The sequence below is a fragment of the Aspergillus mulundensis genome, assembly GCF_003369625.1.
Source record: "Aspergillus mulundensis strain DSM 5745 chromosome Unknown scaffold_8, whole genome shotgun sequence".
In the NCBI taxonomy this organism is placed as follows: domain Eukaryota; kingdom Fungi; phylum Ascomycota; class Eurotiomycetes; order Eurotiales; family Aspergillaceae; genus Aspergillus; species Aspergillus mulundensis.
Window position 1 is genome coordinate 1,037,413 of NW_020797896.1, and position 23,247 is coordinate 1,060,659.

Here is a 23,247-nt window from a genome sequence, read left to right on the forward strand (position 1 = left end):
CATTATAGAGCTCTTCCAGGTGCTGTGAAAGCTGTGTTATACGGCATGGGATGACGCGAATTTGCATCGGGACTGGCAGCGACATATAACCCCTGACCATAGAGTCAGAATTAACATGGGGACTAGCGGAACGGCCCATCGCAAAGGAGCGAAAGACATTACCTGGAAGTATCATGCGTCTGAAGATTACCAAGCAGACCGGGATTATCGGAGCGGATGGCGAATCGTTTCGTTCTGCATACGTCGTCCCTTGGCCCAACAAGGTACTTCAGAAGCATTGATGGTACAGCATGAGGTACGAAGGAGGACGTGGGATATGTCTGCAATTCGTATAGCAAGGTAAGCCTATGGAGTCTCTATTAGTGAGGATCGCGCGGTAAAGTCTCTCATTGGAAGATCCAGGGGGATGACGAGACTCTCTCCCCCAAAATCCTCTCACATCCAGGTAAGTGGAACTCTCAGCTGGATGACTTGTTTTACCTCCAGGCCATGTTACAGCGAAGGTCATCCCTTCTGAGTAGGAGGCCTTCATCCAACCGGAATCTTTAAGACAAAGTTGGGTTGGTTCTTCATCCATTCAGAGATGCTGATCACCCTCGCATGAGTTCGATGGCGCTTAGCCGTTTAAACGAGATGCGCAATCTCCCACCCATCAAGTTCTGAGCTCTATGGTGATCTTAGAACAACCTGATATTGCCGCCAACCCCTGGCCATGTGTATACTCTGCTCGTAATGGGAGCGGTTGCAGCCACTCTTGAAGCCTCGGAATCGTCTTGGTCTCAGCTCTACCGAAGGGAGAGGGATTGTTGAGTACAGTCGAAGCCCGGCCGCTGAAGAAATCAAGCCAATAAATTCCAGATGCAGCGAGTGCGTGGGTTGACTGCAGAGACTGCGCATAACCCGTTCACTCTGCATTGGCTGCACGGCTGTAGATGACAAAGCTCTGGCCGATGTCAAGCAGAATGTCGCAGGATAGGTTCGGTATGGTCGAGTCCCGGTTGGTGCCGGAGGTAAATGGTATTCCGGCAGGATGAAAATTCTGCAGGTGTGTTTCTTTCAATTAAAACTAGGAGACTGGTGTTGCTGGACAAGTTAGGCGACGGTACACGACCGCGGTCTCTCGATGAGCGACGAGTACGGAGTATGGTGAAATGATGATGGGCTGCGGGATCCCTGAAGACAGGTAGCATAGGAACCTTAATGCACTGTTAAGGCTCTTTCTTGCAGGGATGACCCCATCCGTGCATGCAAGAGAGCCGTTGGGTACACGGCGGAAGGGTATCTCAAAGTGAGCGATCCGTGGGGATGGTGGATGTGTCAAGCTTCGCCTACTGGGTGGGCAGGCACTGTATTGCCACGTGCTTTCCGCTATGTGTCAGGTCATTGAGCGTTCTTGCTTCTTCCGTTCAACAACGCCCACAAACAACCCCAAAATAACGCTCTCCCAGTGCGGCAGACACCGGGAATTGCTTAATTTCTAGCGTCTTTCCATTTCGTGCCTAGTACCTGGCTAGGAATCCTGCAGACCATCCCCATTGGTCTCTTGCTCCAACCCGTTGGCATTGCATCTCCAGATCACCGCTCCGATCTGATCCAGTCACAGAAGAACACGATAAGAGGCCACCCAGGCTGCGCTACCTGTCCTGGAGAACAACAAGGGTCGTAGGGCCCATCGAGCCGCTTGTTTGGTATCCAGGAGACATTTCAAACGGGCCCAGGATATGCACGCCCACCGTATTTGGGACCTTCAGCTCCTCCCGCCGCCGTTACACCGTGGGGGTCCCCTGTCAGACTCGAAGATATCAAGGATTGAGAGTCTGCGATTCTTTTATTTCAGCCAAAACTTTGAGATCGGTCAGGCTGATCGAGATGCAATTTAAAAAGCCAAGGTTTGCTTTTGTGCAAAGCGATCACGGGATCCCTGCGAGCCAACAGTCGACCTCGTTCCTCGTCATCACCAGCGTCTTCCCCATCCCAGTGGCGCTTTCCATCCTATCAGATTCGGTGCTGTCCTAGAGCCTGCTGCATTGACTTTCAATGTATTCTGATCTTGGATCATGCTGCCTCCAAAGAAAAGCGCCTTCTCCGGGCACAAGCTGAACCGGATGGAGCGGCAAACCAGTAGGTAGGAGGAGAATTTCTTTTGCCCCTCGTTACCATCTGCGATCCTTCGGTAAATCTTGCATTACGGAGTCATAGCTACCCGCTACCCTCATCGAGTCTGAGACCCCGATCGAACTTCGGCGGGATTGTCCAAGCTACGCCTGATAGATCGCCACATCCGCGATTCGCAAGTCGCTCCAAGTCTCCGCACTCCGCTGCTCTAGTGCCAATCCTTATCAGGCTGATGACAGTTTCTCCTCACGCCTCGGGGTCAAATGGGGCATTATTCGACTTTATCTCTCTTCCCTCCGAGTTTCCTCACTATCTCAACGACTAAGCAGCAGCCTTATCTGTGGACTCCTACATTAGGTTGGATAGACCCCAACTCTCCCAGACGTCTCCGCAAATCGGTATTGTTATCTCGCTTCTGCCGACTACTATACAAACCTATTATCGCACAAACGTCACTGCGCTCTGAAATCTTCCGTTCTATTCCTAACTTATTATTGCCTCTTCGTCACCGCGCGGACCTCGGATATACGCTACATTGTTAGCATGGAAAACATCAGGATTCCTTCTCCGTCTGCTATTCTAGACCCTCCTGCCGCCCCGTCTTCTGGGCGTCTCACGGTTGCCGACTCCACACAAAATGCAGCGCCTGTGCAGACCTCTACGACGGTGACAACTAACAAGCCCAAACAGTCAAAGAGCCGTAATGGTACCGTATACCGATTCTTTACTCGCATTCATGACTAGAAGCAGTCTGAAAGAGATGGAGAAGCAGGAAGATGGCATAATGATTTGTGGTGCCCAGCGCGCTGACCTTCTTGCTGTTGAACACATCCAGGTTGTATCACCTGCAAGGCAAAACGACTGAAGTGCGACGAGTCAAAACCGACATGTCTACAGTGCAAAAAGCGCAACGTTGAATGTGGAGGATACAAAAAGGACTTCAAGTGGCGTTCATTTGGAGAGAACAACATCCCGGGGAGAGGTCTTGCGCCAAGGGAAAAGAAAGGTCAATACACACCTTGAAAAAGGGAGTGGCAGCGAGCTAACAAGCCTCAACTGATACAGGAAGCCTGTCGCCACCCGCTTGCAGCACGACTTCGCACAGCTGCGGGCCTGCAGAAAGCCAGAACACTGCAATGGAAACAGTTGTGCTTTCTCATTCCCAGCGAAGCTCACCACGAGAAGTCTCTTCCAGACGTTCAGGTCATTCGCCGGCGAAGATAGACCTTGGGCTCTCACTGGATCAGATCCTCGGCTACTCGGGTTCTGGAAGCTTCAGTGATGATTTCTTTGCATCGTCGTTGGCGGAAACTAACTCTTCAGGGCAGTCCCCATGGTTTCCGAATACAATGCTTACTCCAAGTACTGGCAGTGATAATACACTGAACCACAGCCTGCTAAATGGGCCTCGGGAAAATGATGAATTCAGTTTTGAGACTCTGCTAGAAGGCGACGGCGACGACATTGAGGAAATTATACGACAGCCTGATCGGCCTACACGGACGAGGAATCCAACCTTCACAGGGCAATCTGTCACCCAACTTTCCGAGCAAAGCATTATGCCCCCAAGTTCGCTCGCGAGACCGGCCCTCAGCATCGGAAATCCAGAAATGCTCGTTCTGCACTTTGATCGGTCCACATGTGGCATTCTATCTGTGAAGGACGGTATTCACGAGAACCCTTGGCGGACCTTGGTCTGGCCGCTGGCCAAAGACACCCCCGCTCTTTATCATGCAGTATTTGCTCTCGCCGCTTTTCATGCGAGCAAAGACAATCCCTCCTTGAGGGTCCTCGGAGTAGACCATATGAGACAGAGCATTACGTGCATGGTGCAAGATATTCAGAGCATGAGGACAGATGCCGCGTTGGCGACAAGCCTAGCTCTGGCTTTCGCCGATACCTGGGACCAACACACTCGGTCTTGCATACAGCATCTGCGGGGAGCAAAGGCATTGGTAGCTCAAGTCGTGGGACTCGGGATGCAAGGCGGCCTTCAGGGGACCGATCTTAGGAGGGTGCGGTTCTTGTATAACACCTGGCTCTACATGGATGTCATCGCCCGCCTAACATCTCGCGAAGAACAAGGTGATCAAGAGATTGAAGTTCCTTCCTTTCCATTTCCACAGGGAACAGTGCATGAAATTGATCCTTTGATGGGATGTGCTGCCACTCTCTTTCCGCTCATCAATCAAGTTGCTCGATTGATCCAGCGTGTCCGCAAAACAGAGTCAAATTCAATTTCTCTCATTTCTGAGGCTATCGAACTCAAGCAATTGGTGGAGCATTGGGAGCCACCGGACTGGTTTGAACCTCCAGAGGATCCCACCTCTGAAGTTCAGCATAGTATACAGACAGCCTACGCTTACCGCTGGGCGACTGTGTTGTATCTTCACCAAGCTGTCCCTGAAATGCCGTCGGAGCCAACACAGGATCTGGCGAAACGGGTACTGGTTCTCTTGGCCACGGTTCCACCGAGCTCCCGTACCACAATTATTCAAATGTTTCCGCTCCTGGTTGCGGGCTGTGAGGCGGAGCAAGCAGAAGACCGAGATTGGGTGCTTAGACGTTGGAGCGCAATCCAAACCCGGCTGATGCTGGGCTCTATTGACCGCTGTATTGAAGTGGTTCGTGAGGTTTGGGCTCGCCGGGATGCGAGCGTAGCTCAAGAACGGCAACAGCAGCAGCTTCAGGCGGCTAGCCGCTCTCGCAATAACGCTGGGCAAACTCTGGGCATGAATAAAGTATTCTACACTGGCCGTGGTCCGGTAGCTTCTTCGCGACGAAGTTCTGCAGTTTCACCTCTGGGGAATATCGATTTCGATAAAACAGTTCGTGGCAAGGCACACTGGGCACATGTGATGCAGGAATGGGGCTGGGAAGGTATAGTTATCATGCCCTTGTAAACATTCAAACTAACTCATTCGTATAGTTTTCTTGGGCTAAACTTGAGAACACCGCAAAGTCACTATACCATCATTGCTTCTTGGCAGCAACCACAGTGCTAGACTTGCTATTACTATCAGAGCTCGAACTTTTCTTTTGAAAACTGGAAGCTCCCGGCTTCTGTGACACCCTCACTGGGATTCCCTCAATTCTTGTTCCTGCTTGACTTGGCATTGTGTCATCCCTCTCCAAATACTGTCGGAGGGAATCTAGATATGGCTCTAGATCACTGGTGACCGAGACAGTCGACATTCTCGCGGCGGTAGATAAAACTCCGTGCTTTGGTTTTGGGATTTTGGTTCTGGGATATAATATAAACGCGCCGGGGTTGCTGGATTGGGTTTGTGTTTCTGGGTGAATTTCGGTTCTTGGGTTCGAAAAAGGCTCTTGGTCTACGGTTCATCGCATAGCGAGTTAGCAAATTGTAAATAGCCCGCTTCATCGGATATCACTTGCTGCTTTTGGGGTTGTACGTAGCTTGTACTCGCCGGCGACTGTCTGGCTTACTGACGATGACGATAACACTGGTGCTTGGACACTACTGAACGTTGCTGCTTGGCGACAATGCTTCGAGTCTCAGGAACAGTTGGGCTTCAGACGTTATGTAGCTGAGGGGTCGTCGCGCAAGTGTGGGGGATGAATGTGATTCTGTTGACGGTCTGCATTGGGTGGTGATGGCTTTCGTCCGGGACGGCTCGTTCGGATGGATGGATGGTGCTTTGGAAAGGGGGACTTGGGTGTCGCATGCGGCGTAGTGAGGATCTAGTAGAGGAAACGCCGTGTATTTAACTCCAGTTGCTGTAGGAAGACCGTTGGACCCGTCATACGATCACGGAATGGATCAATACGGAATCTCCTGCCCTGATCAATGTGATCAGTTGGATTGTCCTGACTGGGACGATGATCTGTCACAATGGGAATAGGACGGACGCATCACCGAGTCCAAGGTTACCCGCCGTTTCGACTACAACTGGCCGGGGGTGAGATTTCGACCACTTTGGTATAGTTGTCTCACGACGAGGACTGTGCTTCTCGATACGGTGCACCGAGCACAGCGTGGATTAGACTAGACTGTACTGCAAAAGGACGTGGTAGGCGTAGGTGGCCTTTCAAGGAAACTTTTTTACCCCTGCAGGAGCTCCAGCTGAAGCCTGGGAGGCTTCTTCTCTGACCTTCCACTTTTGCACACGGATCGCCAGGGCGAAAGAGGGCAGATTGGATTGATGACTGGAGAGGACGCAAGATGCCCCTGGACGTCTTGCTGGGAGATGAGATGGGAGAGCCCGGGGAGGGAAATCGTAGCCCAGAATGGCAAAAGGATCCAGACCCCGCCTCTATCATTTTATCTCCCACTCTTATCAAGAGCAACCCCTCATCTCATCGCCCAGCTTCTTCCCCAGGATTATCCTTATCGGCTCGAAATCAGTGAGTAGGAGCCGAAGCGAGCGTTCCGCATTCGAATTGGTGCTAACTGGAGCAGGTATCGTTATGCCCTCCTCTCAGCAGTCCGGACAATGCCCCTCATCTGACTTCTCTCCCCTCACGCTCTCCAGCTGGTTGGAGGTCCACCGTCCCGAGATCTATACATACAATCCGGCCCAATAGTTCTCTCCGTGGGATAGGCTCTGAGTGTCCTACTGCAGAAAGTGAATCCGAAGCGATGGCTGAGCCGTATCGGATTGTTTAATTGTTGGCTCGGTCCTGGGTTCAGAGCCAAATCAGAAGAGATATAAATCCAGGGCCGAGCCTTCAAGTCCAGAGAGAAAGCTTGTCTGGTCATCCTCTACCTCCTCTCCTCAAACCATTCTCAACATCAAACAGCTTCCTCCCTGACACCATCTTCGAACCGTGAAAATGCCGACTGCTATGGTTTACCATGCCAAAGCGCAATCCACCTTCAAGCCTCCATTGATTGCGAACGAGAATGCTTTCCTGGGTGACGTTGACTCTAGGTATTTACGTGGCTGCGGGACTTTGTATGACAACGCTAACACTCTTTCAGCGACTCATACAACCCCGAAAAGCCCATCTCCGCCGGCTTCTACCGTCTCGAGAAGGGCACTCCCCTCGTCTACGAGTACACATACGACGAGATGAAGATCATTGTCGAGGGCGAATTCGAGATCTCCGATGAGACCGGCCAGAAGGTGACGGCAGTGCCGGGCGATGTCTTCCACTTCCCGAAGGGCTCCAAGATTACCTTCACGACGCCGTCGTACGGGCTAGCGTTTTACGTGAGTGCAGGATGAGCCCAGACCTGGTTCTGAATGGTTGCTGACATGTGGTTGGGGTAGACGGGCCAGCGGGCTAAGGGAGCGGCTTAGATGAGCGAGCTGAGCGAGGCTGCGAGGGAGGAAAAAGAATCCACCGCGGTCAATGAGATTAACGGGATGGCCGAGGTCGATGACATCAGAGTTCCAAGGTTCTTTGTGTGGGTTTCGAGTGATCTGTGCCTGGATCCATGGTTTGCGGTGGCTGGGTCCCGTGTATATCTTGGAAGATAAACAATCCCAGATCATCTCGATAGCCAGATGCGAGCATCCTCGCAGTCCTGACCACCATACTCTGTAGATTTCTCTGGCTTCTCCAGTCTCCATAGAGTAGTCTGCGGCTGACTCGCTGGCTCCACGATTTCCGATGGATCGACCGTCACCATCGAGGCTATCTCCCTTGTCTGCATTGTATCTGTGACAGCTCACAGAATCCTGGCAGGAACTAGGCGATGGTTGGCGGGAATGACTCGCATCTTGTCGAATCCGCGATCGCGAATGGAGTCAATGGACTAGAGGATCTGAGCGAGGGAGTTGCCGGGGAAACGGTCCAGGAACAAGGGAAGCGAAGAGGCTGGCTGGAGGAGATCAGGCTTCAATTGAATCTGGGCCTGAAGGGCGAAGTCTGAATTGTGGGTTCTCCTCAGCTCCAGTCACGGCGTCATTCTTCTTCTTCCTTGGTCGCGCTTTCCCCTCATCCTCAGCTTCATGTGCCCGCCATCCCTCGCGTCTTTTATTAGATGATCAGCCGGCTGTCTCACTCTCCTGTTTAACTTCAGCGCTGCCCCTTCTTCCAGAACACACCCCGTGCGAGACCTGTTTCTCCCTATCAACAAAGCCATTCTGCTTCTTCCATGTCGCACTGCTAACACACTTCCACTACTGTCACACTTGTTTGCTTTTTTCTACGCAAATACTTGCTTTTTCGCGGCCTCCGTCGATTAGCTGCTATTATTTTCCTATCTTCCGAAGCCTCCGATCCCCGTGTCACTCGCGTTTCTTTTAAGAATTGACGCTTGACCCCTCTCGCTGACGCCGCGTGGATCGTGTGTCCCACTGATTGTCGGCGACGAGGCGCGCGCTCGCCACGCTGTTCTCCGAGAAATTCACAACACCACGCTCACAAACTTCATGCCATCATGACTCTCGATTTCGACTCCAAAGACCGCTCCAACTTTCGTCTCCCTCACTTCCCTCCACCTCTTCACACCCGTTCCGGCAATGAGGCGTTTGATCGCCCCGCCACTCCCCGCGACGATGGCTTTACCAGTCCAATCTCGACTCCGCTAGGAAGCCCAAGCAAAAATCGCATGCCTCCAGGTGCTCTGGATCTGCCCAGTGTTTTCGATAATGCTCTGAAACTACAGCCTACATCTCCTACCAAAAACACGCATAACAACTTCAATCATCCCATGTTCACACAGCCCAACAAAAGTGCTGAGGACTTCAATGAGAGTGTTATCCGCCCGGCCAGCCCGAGTAGGAGAACCAAGAATGAAAACACTTTACCACAATCTACTGCCCTAGCCAGGGACCTCGGGCGCAATCCAGCTGCAGCGGCCATTTCTCGTCAAGAACAGTACCACACTAGGGACCTGGAAAGTGTGCAAAGGCGTCAGGTGCCGATGCGGGGACTAACGCCCGAAGAGTTGGAAAAACTTCAAAATCCCCGGGTAAAGCGACTGGTCAATGTCACCCAGCTATGTAAGTCTACATAAAATGGTTCTTCTAGGATTGCTTCTAACGTGACAGACTTCCTCGATTATTATTTTGACCTTCTGAGTTACGTCCACAACCGCCAAACCCGTTATTCCCAGTTTTGCGCCGCGAACCCCGAACCTCCAGCGACACCGATAGAAGAGTATGAGCCCGCTTTATCGAAATATCTGGGTCGGGAACGGGCCCACCTCCGCAAGCGTCGTACCAGACTTCGACAAGGTGATTTCCAAATTTTGACGCAGGTCGGTCAGGGTGGATACGGACAGGTGTACTTGGCATCGAAGAAGGACACAAAGGAGGTATGCGCTCTCAAGGTGATGAGCAAGAAGCTGCTCTTCAAACTGGATGAGATTCGGCACATCCTCACCGAGCGCGACATCTTGACAGCAGCGAAGAGCGAATGGCTGGTCAAGCTTTTGTACGCCTTTCAGGATGAAACTCAGATTTACTTCGCCATGGAGTTCGTACCAGGAGGTGATTTCCGCACCCTGCTCAACAACACTGGCGTACTGCACAACCGCCACGCCCGCTTCTACGTTGCCGAAATGTTCTGCTGCATTGATGCTTTGCATGCACTTGGCTATATCCACCGCGATCTGAAGCCAGAGAACTTTCTGATTGACTCGACTGGCCACGTGAAGCTGACGGACTTTGGTCTTGCAGCTGGTATGCTCAATCCTCGCAAGATTGAGTCTCTGCGTGTGAAGTTAGAAGAGGTGGGCAGGACCCCGGTACCGTTTGGCCGCCCGATGGAACAGCGGACGATGGCCGAGCGCCGACAGGGATATCGCAGCTTGCGGGAACGTCAGGTAGACTACGCCAAGTCTATTGTCGGCTCACCAGACTACATGGCTCCGGAGGTACTCAAGGGTGAAGAGTACGACTTCACCGTGGACTACTGGAGTCTGGGATGCATGCTTTTCGAGGCTTTAGCAGGCTACCCACCATTTGCCGGTTCGACGGTAGATGAAACATGGCAAAACTTGAAGAATTGGCAAAAGGTGCTCCGTCGACCCGTCTATGAAGACCCCAACTACTTCCTATCGAAACGAACATGGAGCTTCATCACCACACTGGTCTCCTCGAGGGAAAATCGTTTCAAGAATATCAGTGAAATCCATGCGCACGACTACTTCGCCGAAGTGGACTTTGACCGCTTGCGCGAGCAGCGCCCACCTTTCGTGCCCCAACTGGACTCGGAGACCGACGCTGGCTACTTTGATGACTTTGACAATGAGGCTGATATGGCCAAGTATAAGGAGGTACACGATAAGCAGCGTGCCCTGGAGGAGATGGCCGATCGCGATGACAAGATGGCCAAGGGGCTGTTTGTCGGCTTCACATTCAGGTTCGTGTCTTCTTCCTTTTTCTTCCCTTCTCACAGCAAGTCTAACCAGCAACAGACACCGCAAGCCGAACATTGACGGAACCGGCCGTCTTTCCCCACGCAAGCCGATACCGACGGAGGAAGCATTTGGCACTATATTCTAGGCCTCTGACCAACCCATCGACTCTTCTTTCACCGCTGTGGTCCGGAAAAGCTGGTCTTGGATGGCCATTATCTCATTAAATGTCCTAATGTATGGCTGATACGGTCGAACGGAGTTGAATTGTATGATAGAACGATACCTAGGTAGTTACTGATTGTGAGCTCGACAACAACCGTGACCCCTTCACCATTCCGGTCTGGCTTTTTATCCTTGTAATTTCCACTACTGGTAGTATCAAGGGATCAAAGGTTGAGCGGCGAGTATCATCAGGTTTCATCTCAATTCAATACAAATACACCCTGCCCAGCCCAACAAACACGTTAACATATGACGCCTAATTCCCCTCCGCCTGCCTGACCATCTTCAAAATCAGACTCTCACTATCCCCAACAACCGCCTGCCCATTCGTCCAATCCACCGTCACAGGCCTCACAAACCGCCCGCTATCCTCCTTGAACCGCTTCACCGCATCCTCCGCATCCTTCGCCCCCTGAATGATCTCGCTGACCGCGTACCTAGCACCCCCCTCTTTCCCCCCGCCACTGGGATCCCCCGTAACGTACTCGAGGATATTGCGCAGCTGGTCTGTTGTCGGTGGGGCGGTGGTGACCTCGAGCGTGAACTCGCCGCGCCCGATCGGGGTCGCGCCGTTTGAGGCGGCGGCGGAGGCGGATTTCAGGATGTTGTAGGCTTTGCTGCTTTGGGCGGAGGAGGGGGTGTGGAAGAGGGTTATTGGGTCGAGGGATTTGGGCTGATGGAAGGGAAGGGTTAGTTGGTTGGTTTGTTTGGGGGTTGCGTGGTGGGGAGCGGGGAAGGGGGAAGGGGGGCTCACGAAGCGGAAGACCATCTTGGATGTGTATGAGTTGGTTGTGTGGTGTTTTGTGTGGTTGAGCTGCAATTGGTGTCTGGTAGGAGTCTGATAGCTGGTCGTCGGAGAGCTCGGCGGACGGTGAGTCAGGTGGTTGGTGATTACGTCATTCCTTTCGGGGTCCCTTTTCGTTCACGGCGAATCAACTAGCGTGTATCGCTCGGATTGGGTGCGAAGCGCGATCTTGATGCTTTTTCTTCAAGAAATATGGGACATGTTTGCCAATGGCAGATTGCCGGTGATATTGGACCCTTATGCCCATATATGCTTGAACATGGCCGGGGCATATGTCAGTTTGCCGCAGCATGGCACTCAGCAAAAGGGCCAAGATCACCAGCAATTTGCTGATGGGCAATTTCTATATCTCATCTGCTGGGTATACTGTTTCAGACTCGTTGTCTGATCCTTTATTTTTTGCTGAGTGCTGTTTCCGTAGCAGATATCCCAGCTTGTGGGTTTAAACTTCCCAGGGCAGTATCCAGCTGCTTCCATCTGAGTCACGAGCAATCCCAACTTAAGCAGAACTTGCAGATGATGGATACAGAGTGCGTCTCTTTATCTGTTGGCTCCAAGTTATAGTCGAGTTGGGACAGTTGGGACTTGAGGAGCGTGGATGTTGATTCAGGTTTAGTAAGGAGCACTGCCCTTCTCCCCTATTAGGACCATCGACAAGATATCAGAGGGGGGTTACGGACTGATTATTTCGTGAGATTAGGTCCTCCCTCACTTGTTTCTCTTCGGTTGTGCAAGGGCTGGATATGTTCTCTCTCTGACGTATAGGTAGGGTTAGATCCGATTGCTTTGCGGGATGATTGGTCTTGCACAGCAGCTGAGTAAAATCGCTCAGAGGTTTATGTAGTGATTGAGAGGCAGGATGGCGAGAGAGTACTAGGCATCCGTTACTATATACATACTGTGACCTAGCTAGTATGGTATATGCTTGAGTATGGTAATGGGGCTTGCAAAGCAGATCGATGATGAAGCTGGTCGGAGCATATTCCCCGGGCGCGTGGTGAGACTGGACCTTTAGGGCTTATTCCGGTGGTTCTTGCCCTAGTTCTGCGATAACCCTACCTACGCATGGTTAGCTCTGCTTACTCTGCACCAGATGCCTCAGAAAGACAGTCGACAGCCAAAAGTTTAACAAAACTGCTTTTGTCCCTGTGAATGATGGTAATTATGTGCGAGAGCTGCGATAGCACTGCGCCCCGGCATTGTTACAGTAGCAGACGCCATCCATCCAGCAGAGCGTCCGCCGCTTCCTGGCTTTCAAAGTAGAACAGTAATGTACCAGTACACGAGAAGCAAGCCGCCATCGTGCGCGAGCTAGTCTAATCAGGCCGAAGCCCAAGCCGTATTCATTTGTCGACGGATCGGCTCCGACTCCTTGCAAGATACGGGCCTAAAGCAACCTAGATCCTGCCGAAAGACCTTGCACGGCGCTCCAGCTCAGTAGCGGACCTGCTGAAGATATTCCATGGACTCCGGCGTCCTCTTTTCCGTAGTTAATCTATCATCTGGTTAGGTCAGTCCTTCTCGTCCTCGTCCTGCAGGTCATCGATTCGCGCCTCAAATCGAATCTAGTCCGTTCATCGAACTCCGCGAACTCACGGGTTCTACCTTGTTCCTCGCATCTCGTTGCCCCGTTCTGTTTGAGAAGGCGGACATAAGCTTGAAATGCTCTTAGCTTCGATAAAGTCGCCTCGGTTCTTTCCGGCGGCTGGAGGCCGGATCAAGTCCGCTGGTTTTGCGATTCAGGCCGGCCACCTGCGAGCGTGAGTTAGATTGATCTTGGATGGAAATCGTTAGCTGAAAGTATATGTAGGTGGATGCAGAGACACAGGCGCACGAACCGGGTGGGCTGGTCGTGGCATGTTCAGCTGCGGATATAACGGGGAATTAATACAGGCTAGGGAGGAGAAAGGTATTGTGGCTGAACTTTGAGCACCTTGCTACTAAGACAGTATGAGAAGATTCTAGGGTGGTAAATTCAAAAGGCAAGGCGTGAGCCCTAGCACTGATTTAAGCCATCTAATCAACGAGAAGGTGTATGTATGATACACATGCACATACATACAAGTCAAAACCCATTTACCCAAGACCCAAGATTCATATGAACGCCGCCATCGAACTCCGGGATATAGTAGAGAAGGAAAAGAGAAGGAAATGTACAATCCAAAAGAGTGGGCAGTCAGTCTCAACGATTCAGAAGTCAACCAACAAGGGTGTACCACTGCTAGACAAGAAGAGATCTAGACAAGATCAGAGTAGCTGTACAGAGCAATCAATCAACAAGGCAAAGGTCGTCACTGCGTTAGACAAAGGAAAGGTGCTTGTGTATCGCGGTAGGAAGACATTTCTTCACAAAGATGCAGCAGCGCAAGAAATGCATCATTGCCCATGGCTTGCATGGTTTCGCTCTTGTATGTATGCCGCCCAACCATAACTCCAAGAAATGATTTATTATTAACTGGGCCATCGACCCGTGGGGAATCAAATGCTTTCGCGGATCAACCGCAAAGGGAAATACCACACAAACTGCATATCCGAAGTGCAGCTGTTGTAGGAGTGTCGCAACCTTGGAACGAATGAGGCGCGTGGATAGGACCGTTCGAGACGAGTTACCGCAAGTTGCGAATAACCTTCCGTCCCCGTGCTAGGAAAGGACTTGGCATCTCGTCTCGTTCAGGATCCCAGACCGCAGGTGGCTCACGATCAGAGGATCTCAAGGGAACAGAGCAGGCGGGACGGGAATCACTGGTACAACGCTTAACCTCGTCGATGGGGCGGCCACCAGCACGTGCTTGCGCAAGCTCGACCAGCGTCCTGCCACCCATGTTGCGCTGCATGACAGCCTTGAACATCTCATCGCCACCGTTCGCTTTCGACGGACTGGATCTCGTGGCACTCTTGCGGGTTGGCGACCCCGCATCAGCAGCAAGGTTGGCGGAAGATGGGATCTTCGACAACCGCCGATGAGGTGACCGTGACTTTGACTCCCTCACATCAGGAGCCGACATTTGAGGCAGCCGCGAAGGGTTAGCAGGGAAGAGGGGAGGCTGGGTGCTCAGCTTCTGCATCAGGGCTGTCGTATTTTGTCTCAAAAGGGGGCGAGACGGAGCCTTGAAAGGATCAGGCTTGACCTTTGGACGAGTGGGCGAGGGAAGTTCTGGAGTGTCATCCTCATCGTCTGAGTATGCCAGGGTGGGCTCAAACTTGGGACGCTTTCTCTCCCCTTCGGCAAATATGTTCTTGCCAGAATATGTTGCAGAGGTGCGGCGAGGCGACAAGGAAAGAGACGCGATGGAGATGGGAGAAGGCTCGGCCATTTGAATGTCCATTGGGGAATCAACAACCGTTCTAGACCGAGTGAATGGAGTGCGTGACTCCTTCTTTGGCAGCTTAACAGCTTTGTTTGTGGGGGACTCTAGCGACAACTGACTAATGTCTGTACTCGAAGGAATGTCGGAGTCCTCGCTGTTACAGGTCGAAGTCTGGGAGCTGGTTGCGCTGGAACGAAGACTAGTGTCTTCGCGGTAGTTGGCGTTGCGTCTGTGCTTTTCGACTTCGTGGGCAACGCGGTCCTGGACCTCGCATTCGAATCGTTTGCGGAGTTTATCCAACTCGTTTTGAACTTGGCGGTCGATCTCCAGTCTTGCCTTTACCTCCCACTCCCGTCGGATGGAACTCTCGAGCTCGGATCGGATTTGCTGCTTTTCTTTTTCAAGCTTAGCGAAGGCTTGTTCCACATCCTTTGCTTTCTGCATCGTAGCCTCCTCTCGCTTCCGGGCAGCTCGGGATATGTTGTTCAACTCCACCTCCTTACGCATCAAGCGGATGACGGGAGTATTGATCAGAGAAACCGTGTCGGGACGGTGGTCGGGGTTGACGCGCAGGCAGCTCGCAATGACGTTCTTCAGCTCTGAGGAGTAGAAGTCGGGCAAAGGAGCGAATTTCCCTTCACGGATCTTCTGGACGAGCTGGATGTGTGTGCGCGCATTGAAAGGCGGTTCTCGTTGGCAGAGCTCGTACATAATACATCCAACAGCCCAGATATCGGAGCGTAACGTGTACTTTTCGGCAGCGCAGATCTCAGGCGACATGTAGAATGGTGTGCCGACATATGTGGAGGCAAAGTCGTGGGAGTTCATCAGCTTGGACAAGCCGAAGTCACCCAACTTGACGGTGTTGTCTGACCCGAGAAAAATATTTTCGGGTTTCAAGTCGCGATGCAGGATAGTCATCTGTGCCTGTTTGCCTTTGAGACCTGATGGCTTTGGAGGCGGGCCTAACAGATTTGATCCCACTTCCGCCGGATCCGTACCGTAGTGACACCGATATAACGCTGTGACGAGCTGCGATAAAATGCGCCAGACGAAGTCCTCCTCTGCGTATTTGTTGGTCCGTTTCAGGTTCTTGATAACCATGCTCAAGTCACCTCCACCACAGTATTCCATGTACAAATACAAGTCTTGACTTGCTTTTAGGTGCTCACGGTGGTAGTAGGCAACGATGTTCGGATGCCGCAGGGAACTCAGGATGTTGAATTCGGCCGTCAGCTGCTCTCGCTCTTTCGATGACATCTTGATGTAGTTGATTTCCTTCCGGCAAAGGATCTAGAAAGCTCTGCGTAAGTATGTTACACCACAGGCGGCCCGGTTTTGTCTTACGAAGCCATCGGTTTTTCGCTTCACTTTGCGAATGATGCCAAAGGAGCCGCAGCCTGGAGAGATTATTGTTAGCGCAACGATCTTCTCAGGTCTTGATGGGAAGACAGGAATGCCATACCGATTTTCTCCAGCACCTCATACTTGTCTGCCTCCGCCAGTGCGATTGCCATTGTGACCGCTTAAGAGGGATCGAGTGTCGCTTAGTAGGTATAGGTAGGTAGTCGAAGGAGAAAATAGAAGAGAATGGCACGGATGAGAATCCTGGCTCATTGACGACTCGGTCCGGTTTGGGCGTTTCCTGCTGGTTAGTGGTCGAAGAAGTTGGGTCAAATCATGGAGAAGGTTGAAGCTTTCAAGAAGCCCGTATTGAATGGTCTTCGGGGCGAGTGTTTGGAGCGGATCTTGTTGCTGAGCAACGGGAAGCTCTGCACGTAGCCTTATCTGCATACAGAAAGCGGTGAGACTCAGGGAGGCAGAGGTGAAGAGCATCATCATTGAATCATGATGGTGCTGCAGAGAACCTGCATCCCTTCATGTGAATCCAGCACAGGATACAAGGAACTAAATCAATAATCAACTCAGTGCAGTTGTTGCCTTCAATGATGAGGCTGCAAGGACCTGATCAAGCTTGTTAGAATCAACCTTGGAAAGCCCCTTCGGTGGCCGGAATCTGCACGTGACTTCTCTTATCGATAAGCACTGTCCCGCATTTGTCTCCGAACTCTCCGCCACCTCCGAGCAGGATTCAACTCCTTCGCCATGGAAGAAAAGGAAGAAAGGACAGTTATACGCAAAGATCAATTGGAGATCAGCTTGCATAATGAGAAAAAGCTGATTCAGGAGGGGACCATCATTGATGACAATCCCCTCGACCTGAGCGAGCCGTTTCGGGAGCTCTGTGAAGCTTGCCGCAAGGGAGATCTTAAAGTTTGTCAGGAGAAGATCACAGAGGGGGTCAATATCAATGCACGGGATCCTTACGACTATACCCCCTTGATCTTAGTGAGTGGCTCTTTGTTTATTATTATGATTCTAAACTCCCTCCGTGGTCGATGAAGCAGTATGGTCGATGAAGCAGTAACTGACGGCTCAGGCGAGTCTCTGCGGCCACTACGAAGTCGCCCAGCTGCTTCTGGAGTCCGGGGCTCTGTGTGAACGAGATACTTTTCAAGGAGAGAGGTTCGTCATTTGCTTGTCTTTATGCCGACGTTTTTACTAACATTTGGTCCTGGTAGATGTCTATATAATGCATTGAACGACCGTATACGGAATCTGCTCCTTGAATATGACTACTCGAAATCGACCGACCCTCTTCAGCCTCTTGCTGCCCATACCGCGTCGCTCCTGGTGCGGGAGCAACCTAAGACCTCTGATATAGAGGTGGATGCGGGTGACGAGACTCTATATTTACACAAGTTCGTACTCGCTGCTCGGTCACCATATTTCCGTCAAAAGTTGAAAACCTCTCCCGAGACCACAGCATGGAAGCTTCCCAGTACCATACCGCCGCAGGCTTTCGGAACAGCGATCAAATACTTATACCTCGGAGAACCCCCGAGAGACTTGAGAAGCGGTCCAGGGACAGGGTTTACTGAGTCGGAGGTTTTCGCGGGAATCAATAAGATTGCCAAATATCTAGAGACTGACACTCTTGTGGACAGCATACTTGACAGCGGTGACCGAAGGCTGGCTCGGCAGAGGCGAACAACAGAAATCGCGCGAGGACGCGATCAACTGGAAGAATGGTTCCGCGACAATGTTCTTCAGAACAAGATAGAGATCGACACGACCAAAGTCAGCGACATCAAGTGGGATCACAACAACCCCATATTCGCGGATGTTATACTTCAGGCCGATGAACTTCCAGAGGACGACCTTTACGGAGAAGAGGTCGGCTCCACGGGTCTTCCTATCGGACCCATTGAGTCTTCTGGGGCCAACAAATCACAAAAGTCGGTCCTGTTCCCATGCCATCGAGCGATGTTGCTACGATCTGAGTTTTTCCAGACAATGTTCAACTCACCCTTCCGCGAAGCTCAGATGAAGGACCACCTCCACATCATTCCCGTGGATTGTTCTCCGGATGTTCTGGAAATCATCCTGACCTTTTTATACACTGAGAGGGCAGACTTTGCACTTGATGTCTCTGTTGAAGTGCTGTTTGCGGCGGATATGCTCTTCATTGAGAAACTGAAGACGAAGGCTGCCGTGGTCATCAGCACTCTCGGCAGTGGCAGCATGTCACAAGCCGAAGCTGCGAAGACCACTCAAGGAAGCGCTGAAGAGGATATAGATATATACGCCATTATCCGCGCCGCATGGATGACGCGAGTGCAGCGGCTGGAGGAGTTTGCCGCTCGTTACTTTGCCTACCGTCTCGAGGCCCACATCGACTCGCCTGAATTTGCAGAGCTAATACAGGAGTCAGCGTCTCGTATACAAAAGCGACAAGAGACCGATTCTATCGAGTTGCTAGATGATATTAGATTCTATCTCAACGAACGATTCAGGTTGAGGTTTGACGATGCGGGCATTGAGGAGATGATGGAGGAATCTGCACAGCAGCAGCTCATTGACCAGGTTGCTGCAGACGAAGATATTGAGAAGGTCACCAGTGGGGTCGAGGAAATCGACCTCGCTTCGAAAGCCCCTACCCAGGCCAATGGCGATCGATTGCCTGAGCCTCCTGCCGTGAACGGACAAGGTCACCATACCGTCATCCGGACCTTGGACGGAGAGATTGCGGATGACGAACTTAGCAGGGACGCGATCAACTATCAAATCTTGATGGAGAAGCTCGACCAGATCTTAGAACGCCTGAATTTGGACGCATAAGCTGCTCCGAATCCCCAGCCGCTCCCCACGGAAACAATGAGTTGACGATTGACGAGATAACGCCGGTATATACATTCACATTGGTCCCATGCCAAAATATAAACATAGAAAGCGGTAGATTCGGAATTGGATACATATTACACAAAATACAATATTCGGTCTCTTTGCGTCCAAAAACGGCTGCATCTATATGTTCAGGATTCAGATTTACACTGTTCATGTTCAACCAAGTTCAACACAGGCGTGGAGAGGCAAGATTGAGCATGTCGTGGAGCAGATGTCAACGTTTTGATGACCCCAGAGACAACCCTATATCTCAGCTCACCATCTTTCTAGGGCAACGGAGCGGCCGATGATTATGACATCCCGTAGTAAGCATCAACACACCTTCATCAGGCCTCAGGACGCATTCTACATTAAGGGCGGATTGACCAAAGTAAGGGCTAACAAACAAATGCCTACTTGCGCTGCCACTGACTAGGGAGTTTTCTACATAACAACCGCGCTCTCGAGCAACAATATCATGCGCCCCGGGCCGCAGAGTCAGTGCGATCCTCCAAGACGCCTAGTGCCTACTTGCTTACTTTCTATTCGAGAAGCGCCTACGCGAGGCAAAGTCAAACGATTTCAAGGTTGACAAAACGGGCATCAAAGCCGTGAAGCCGTAATCTTCTTGTTGGAGCATCCACCCTGGCGAACTTGACACGGAAAATGTCGCAGCAGGAAGTGATCCAGCTTCACTATGCAGCGAAGTGATAGGGCTTGCATATCATGCTGACAATACCTGAGAATATGTGTCGGATTCATGATAATCTCGATGGGTCGCTGAACAATCAGCGCTTATGCAAGATTCGCAAGCCAGACAAAAATCCAGAATTTACTCGCAGCGAGGCATATCACGCAGGAGGACACCCCACGAGATTTGACTTTTGCTGCTCCGACGTGTATGCATCCCAAGTGTGTATTGAATGTCACGGTGTGCTCATGGCGTGGGATGATAGACGCTGGTTGTCCGCACAGCCAACCAATATCCAACGCCCTGAGGTCATACATCAAGAAGGGGCCACTTCAGGAGGATCTCTGTCTCACTGTCCGTAAAGATGCTACTAACCTTAGGGGATGAGGCACAACCAACCTACTAGGCGACCAACCGCTTGCGGAGAAGTGGGCAAGGGAACCTAAACCTGCAGGTTTGAAAATCAGAGCGCGAAAACTCCGGAGATCACTAAGGCTGATTGGCGATCTGATATTCTGGCCCCTTCTTTTTTCTCCTATTGCATCCTGCCTGGCACAGCAATCGGGCATTACCGTGGCGGATCGCCCTCGAAGCGCATGGTCCATCTGGGTCGGAAGTTTTAGTTGCCAATCCGCAGCGTTGGAAGATAGACCATGGTCGATGTTGGGCGTCAATACAAGACGGGCCACCGCTATTCGAGTGGATGATGAATGCGCCTCTAGCTTTATCCCGAGGTGGATTGCCACGACACACAGTGAACACCTTGATCTTACGCTGCCAGAGCCGGTCGGCAACTAAGAATCGACGAGTCGACGGTGGGCTCGCACTTGATGTGCTTGCTGTGTCCCCACTGATTTGTTCCAAGAGGCAGATCGCCACAGCCACCGCTTCTGGGTGTGCGGGGGAGACAGACTGATTGGCGCGAAATTTGGCGATTCGGTAGCCGTTGAGCCATATGGCAATGACTCAGGTATGACTTTACGGAGTACGCCTTCTGATGATCGCTCATATTACGTCTGAGCGGGACATGGAAGGATTACAGGTTTTCGAGCTTACTCCGTAGGCTACGGAGTACATTTGGAGAAGCCTTCTCATCTCGCGCGCAGGCCTGGTATCAGAGCTGACGCCATCGTGCGATTCACGGCGGGGTTCAAGCTGAGGGGCAAACGATTGCCCATCAAACGGTTTGAGTCACCTTCCAGTAGTGGGCGGCAAACTAACTCGATACGGCAGTAGTCTTCTGTATGGTAAATCATGAGGCCGGGCGCTCGCCAACATGCAGCAGGATCCTGGCGGCTTATCGTACAACAAGAGACAGCGGATGATTCATCGGTGTGCTTGGACGGCCTTGCGTCAGATACGCATGCAAGGCTGCACTTGACTCCATTGATACTCGCCCCCCAAGCAACGAAGATACTGCAGTGGAGTACTTTGGCTCGACGATATCATGCTTTGGCAACGAGCTTGAATCTTTAACGGTGAGTACTACTCGAATAAGATGGGCGCTTGTTATAGCCCACGCTCGGCGGACAGGGATTCCCAGACCAGGTGATGCAAAGCAAATGCGGGCATTTGGAGCCGTTCGAATCACTACTCCGTACCAGGCGTCTGGTAATCTATTCCAAGATGGTCTTCGGCGCCTCCCTTTTTGAGTCTTGTCATCCGTAGCAGACATATATCTGCGACAAATGGATGATCTCCGGTGTGACAACTGACAACAGCTTTGTGCCTATCATGACACAATGCAATCTTCCTTCCGTCCGCCACTCCGTTCCTCAAGAAGACATGCTGACGGGGATCATGGGTCGAGTGTCTGTTTGGCGAGTAAGAACTCGACGGCCGACAAATGAGAGTAAGCAGAAGGGTCAAATCGGGTGGTTACGGTGACCCTCAGATCAGTGCGCTAGCTATACTCCGTAGCTCATACTCACGTCGAGCAGGATTGGGTGCAGCTAACCTTACATATAGTGAAGCAAATTGCATTACTCAATGAATGGCTGATAGACGGTACATCTCGTCTCAGCGGAGCTCATGGCGCTCAGTCAGGGGAGATTTGACCTATGCACCATCCGGAGGATCTCGGTATAACCCAAGGATCAGAGCTACATTGGCATGAAACTAGGATGCTCTGACCAAATCCTTCTGGACCCCCACGAAGAGACGCAACCCAGCCCTGCGATATGCGAGAGACGACTGGGATGTTGCTGCCCGCATGCGTGCTTCCGCCCCGTATCTATCAACTCTTTACTCCGTAACTCTGCTCGTCAAACAATTACGCAGTTGTTCAAACTTCGAGCCTGCGAGTAAGACCTCGTATTATTCCTGGGATGTCGATTCCTGACGCAGTCAGGGTTCCGGCAGGTGATCAATCTTCAACTTACCCTGTGCTGGAAAATAACTCAACTTCTCGGCCCTGCAATATTATCATCGGTCTCACGCCTGTATTGGCAGCAGCTGTCGCTCCAAGCCCTCTGTTTGCATTCATGTAGTCCACTTTGTGGCACAGGCGCGGGCAAAGGCAAGTACAGGACGCCTTTACACAGTACAGATATGCGCAACCCAACAGTAAAGAGAACAGCCTCAGCCAAGTGCAAGTGATCAATGATCACATGGCGCAGGCGCAGGCGCAGGCGCAACACCAGCCAAGCCTCTTGCAGATTGCAGCATGCCAGCAATGCAACTCGCTTACTCCACTGCACCTCGTCCTCGAGTCTGCAAAGCACAAACATCGCAGCGCACAAAGCTCATCCCGGTTCCTGGCCCTGGAGGAACCACTGCCAGTCCGCGAGCGCAGCCACTGCCAGCGGATAAGAGGGGGGCTGAAACACGAGTGATTCCTCAATGCAGCCCTCATCACATCTAATTATACGACTCATGATCACAGGTCTGTCTGACGAGCGGCTGTCAGTCCGTTGGAAAAGCTAATGCACTCTATGGGATCCGAGTAGCTAAGCTTCCTATCTGTGTGGCTGGGCCGGTTAGCTGAGATGCGAATCACTATGCTCTGCGTCGGAAAATTGCGGGTCAAAGCCGTTTGGTGGCGCATGGGCTGCTGCTTGAGCGTTTATTGCTCCCAACAATGCATATTATTGAGATCACAAACAGAAGCTACCTGCATTGCATTGCATAGCAATGGCTTATTGATCAATCAGACGGATATGACGATTCCGGCTCCCGAGCGAGTAGCTGGTCCTTGCGCAAAAAGACGTTGAACGGTTGAAGACGACGACAGCTTTCGTTCCACCTTCCAGAAGATCACCAAAACGCCGTTTAGCCGATTATCCTCGAAATATCCAGTATGGACACACCTCCGTCTGGACTCTGGAGACTGGAGACTCTGGAGCCCCGAGCCGCAGCCTGGAACCAGAACCGTGTCTTGGACTCTTGGACTCTTGGGCCTGGCAGGATGATGCACGGGTCTAATTTGGCGCAAGTCCCCCGTTGTCGATCCCTCCAAGACCTCCTGGACCTGATGATGGAACCCCTTGGCCTTCGGTCGAATTGGCCCCCGAAACTATAATAATATACGAGCAGAATCAAAGCAGCAGTGCCTGATTCGTCAGGACCCACGCTTAAACCTCGGCTTCGTCCATGGAAAACC

At 51.7% G+C, this 23,247-nt stretch overlaps 6 protein-coding genes across 6 annotated transcripts; 4 read left to right on the plus strand and 2 right to left on the minus strand.

The window, feature by feature from the left end:
• Positions 1 to 2,658: 2,658 nt before the first annotated feature.
• DSM5745_07732 (fungal specific transcription factor domain-containing protein) lies at positions 2,659 to 5,018 on the plus strand (the record flags this gene model as incomplete). The annotated part of the gene is made up of 3 exons (XM_026749748.1): positions 2,659 to 2,826; positions 3,013 to 3,121; positions 3,181 to 5,018. The coding sequence occupies 3 exons, from the start codon at positions 2,659 to 2,661 to the stop codon at positions 5,016 to 5,018; spliced, it is 2,115 nt and encodes a 704-aa protein (XP_026601780.1).
• Positions 5,019 to 6,912: 1,894 nt separating this feature from the next.
• On the plus strand, positions 6,913 to 7,382 carry DSM5745_07733 (cupin domain-containing protein; the record flags this gene model as incomplete). The annotated part of the gene is made up of 3 exons (XM_026749749.1): positions 6,913 to 7,010; positions 7,061 to 7,292; positions 7,353 to 7,382. The coding sequence occupies 3 exons, from the start codon at positions 6,913 to 6,915 to the stop codon at positions 7,380 to 7,382; spliced, it is 360 nt and encodes a 119-aa protein (XP_026601781.1).
• Positions 7,383 to 8,467: 1,085 nt separating this feature from the next.
• Positions 8,468 to 10,538, plus strand: DSM5745_07734 (serine/threonine-protein kinase; the record flags this gene model as incomplete). Its single annotated transcript, XM_026749750.1, has 3 exons — positions 8,468 to 9,032; positions 9,081 to 10,395; positions 10,451 to 10,538. The coding sequence occupies 3 exons, from the start codon at positions 8,468 to 8,470 to the stop codon at positions 10,536 to 10,538; spliced, it is 1,968 nt and encodes a 655-aa protein (XP_026601782.1).
• Positions 10,539 to 10,871: 333 nt separating this feature from the next.
• On the minus strand, positions 10,872 to 11,384 carry DSM5745_07735 (uncharacterized protein; the record flags this gene model as incomplete). The annotated part of the gene is made up of 1 exon (XM_026749751.1): positions 10,872 to 11,384. One exon carries the CDS (start codon positions 11,382 to 11,384, stop codon positions 10,872 to 10,874), a length of 513 nt encoding a protein of 170 aa, XP_026601783.1.
• Positions 11,385 to 14,026: 2,642 nt separating this feature from the next.
• On the minus strand, positions 14,027 to 16,245 carry nimA (serine/threonine protein kinase nimA; the record flags this gene model as incomplete). The annotated part of the gene is made up of 3 exons (XM_026749752.1): positions 14,027 to 16,021; positions 16,076 to 16,128; positions 16,194 to 16,245. 3 exons carry the CDS (start codon positions 16,243 to 16,245, stop codon positions 14,027 to 14,029), a joined length of 2,100 nt encoding a protein of 699 aa, XP_026601784.1.
• A 589-nt stretch (positions 16,246 to 16,834) lies between these two features.
• Positions 16,835 to 18,910, plus strand: DSM5745_07737 (ankyrin repeat and BTB/POZ domain protein; the record flags this gene model as incomplete). Its single annotated transcript, XM_026749753.1, has 3 exons — positions 16,835 to 17,077; positions 17,169 to 17,254; positions 17,311 to 18,910. The coding sequence occupies 3 exons, from the start codon at positions 16,835 to 16,837 to the stop codon at positions 18,908 to 18,910; spliced, it is 1,929 nt and encodes a 642-aa protein (XP_026601785.1).
• Between the last annotated feature and the right edge of the window lie 4,337 nt (positions 18,911 to 23,247).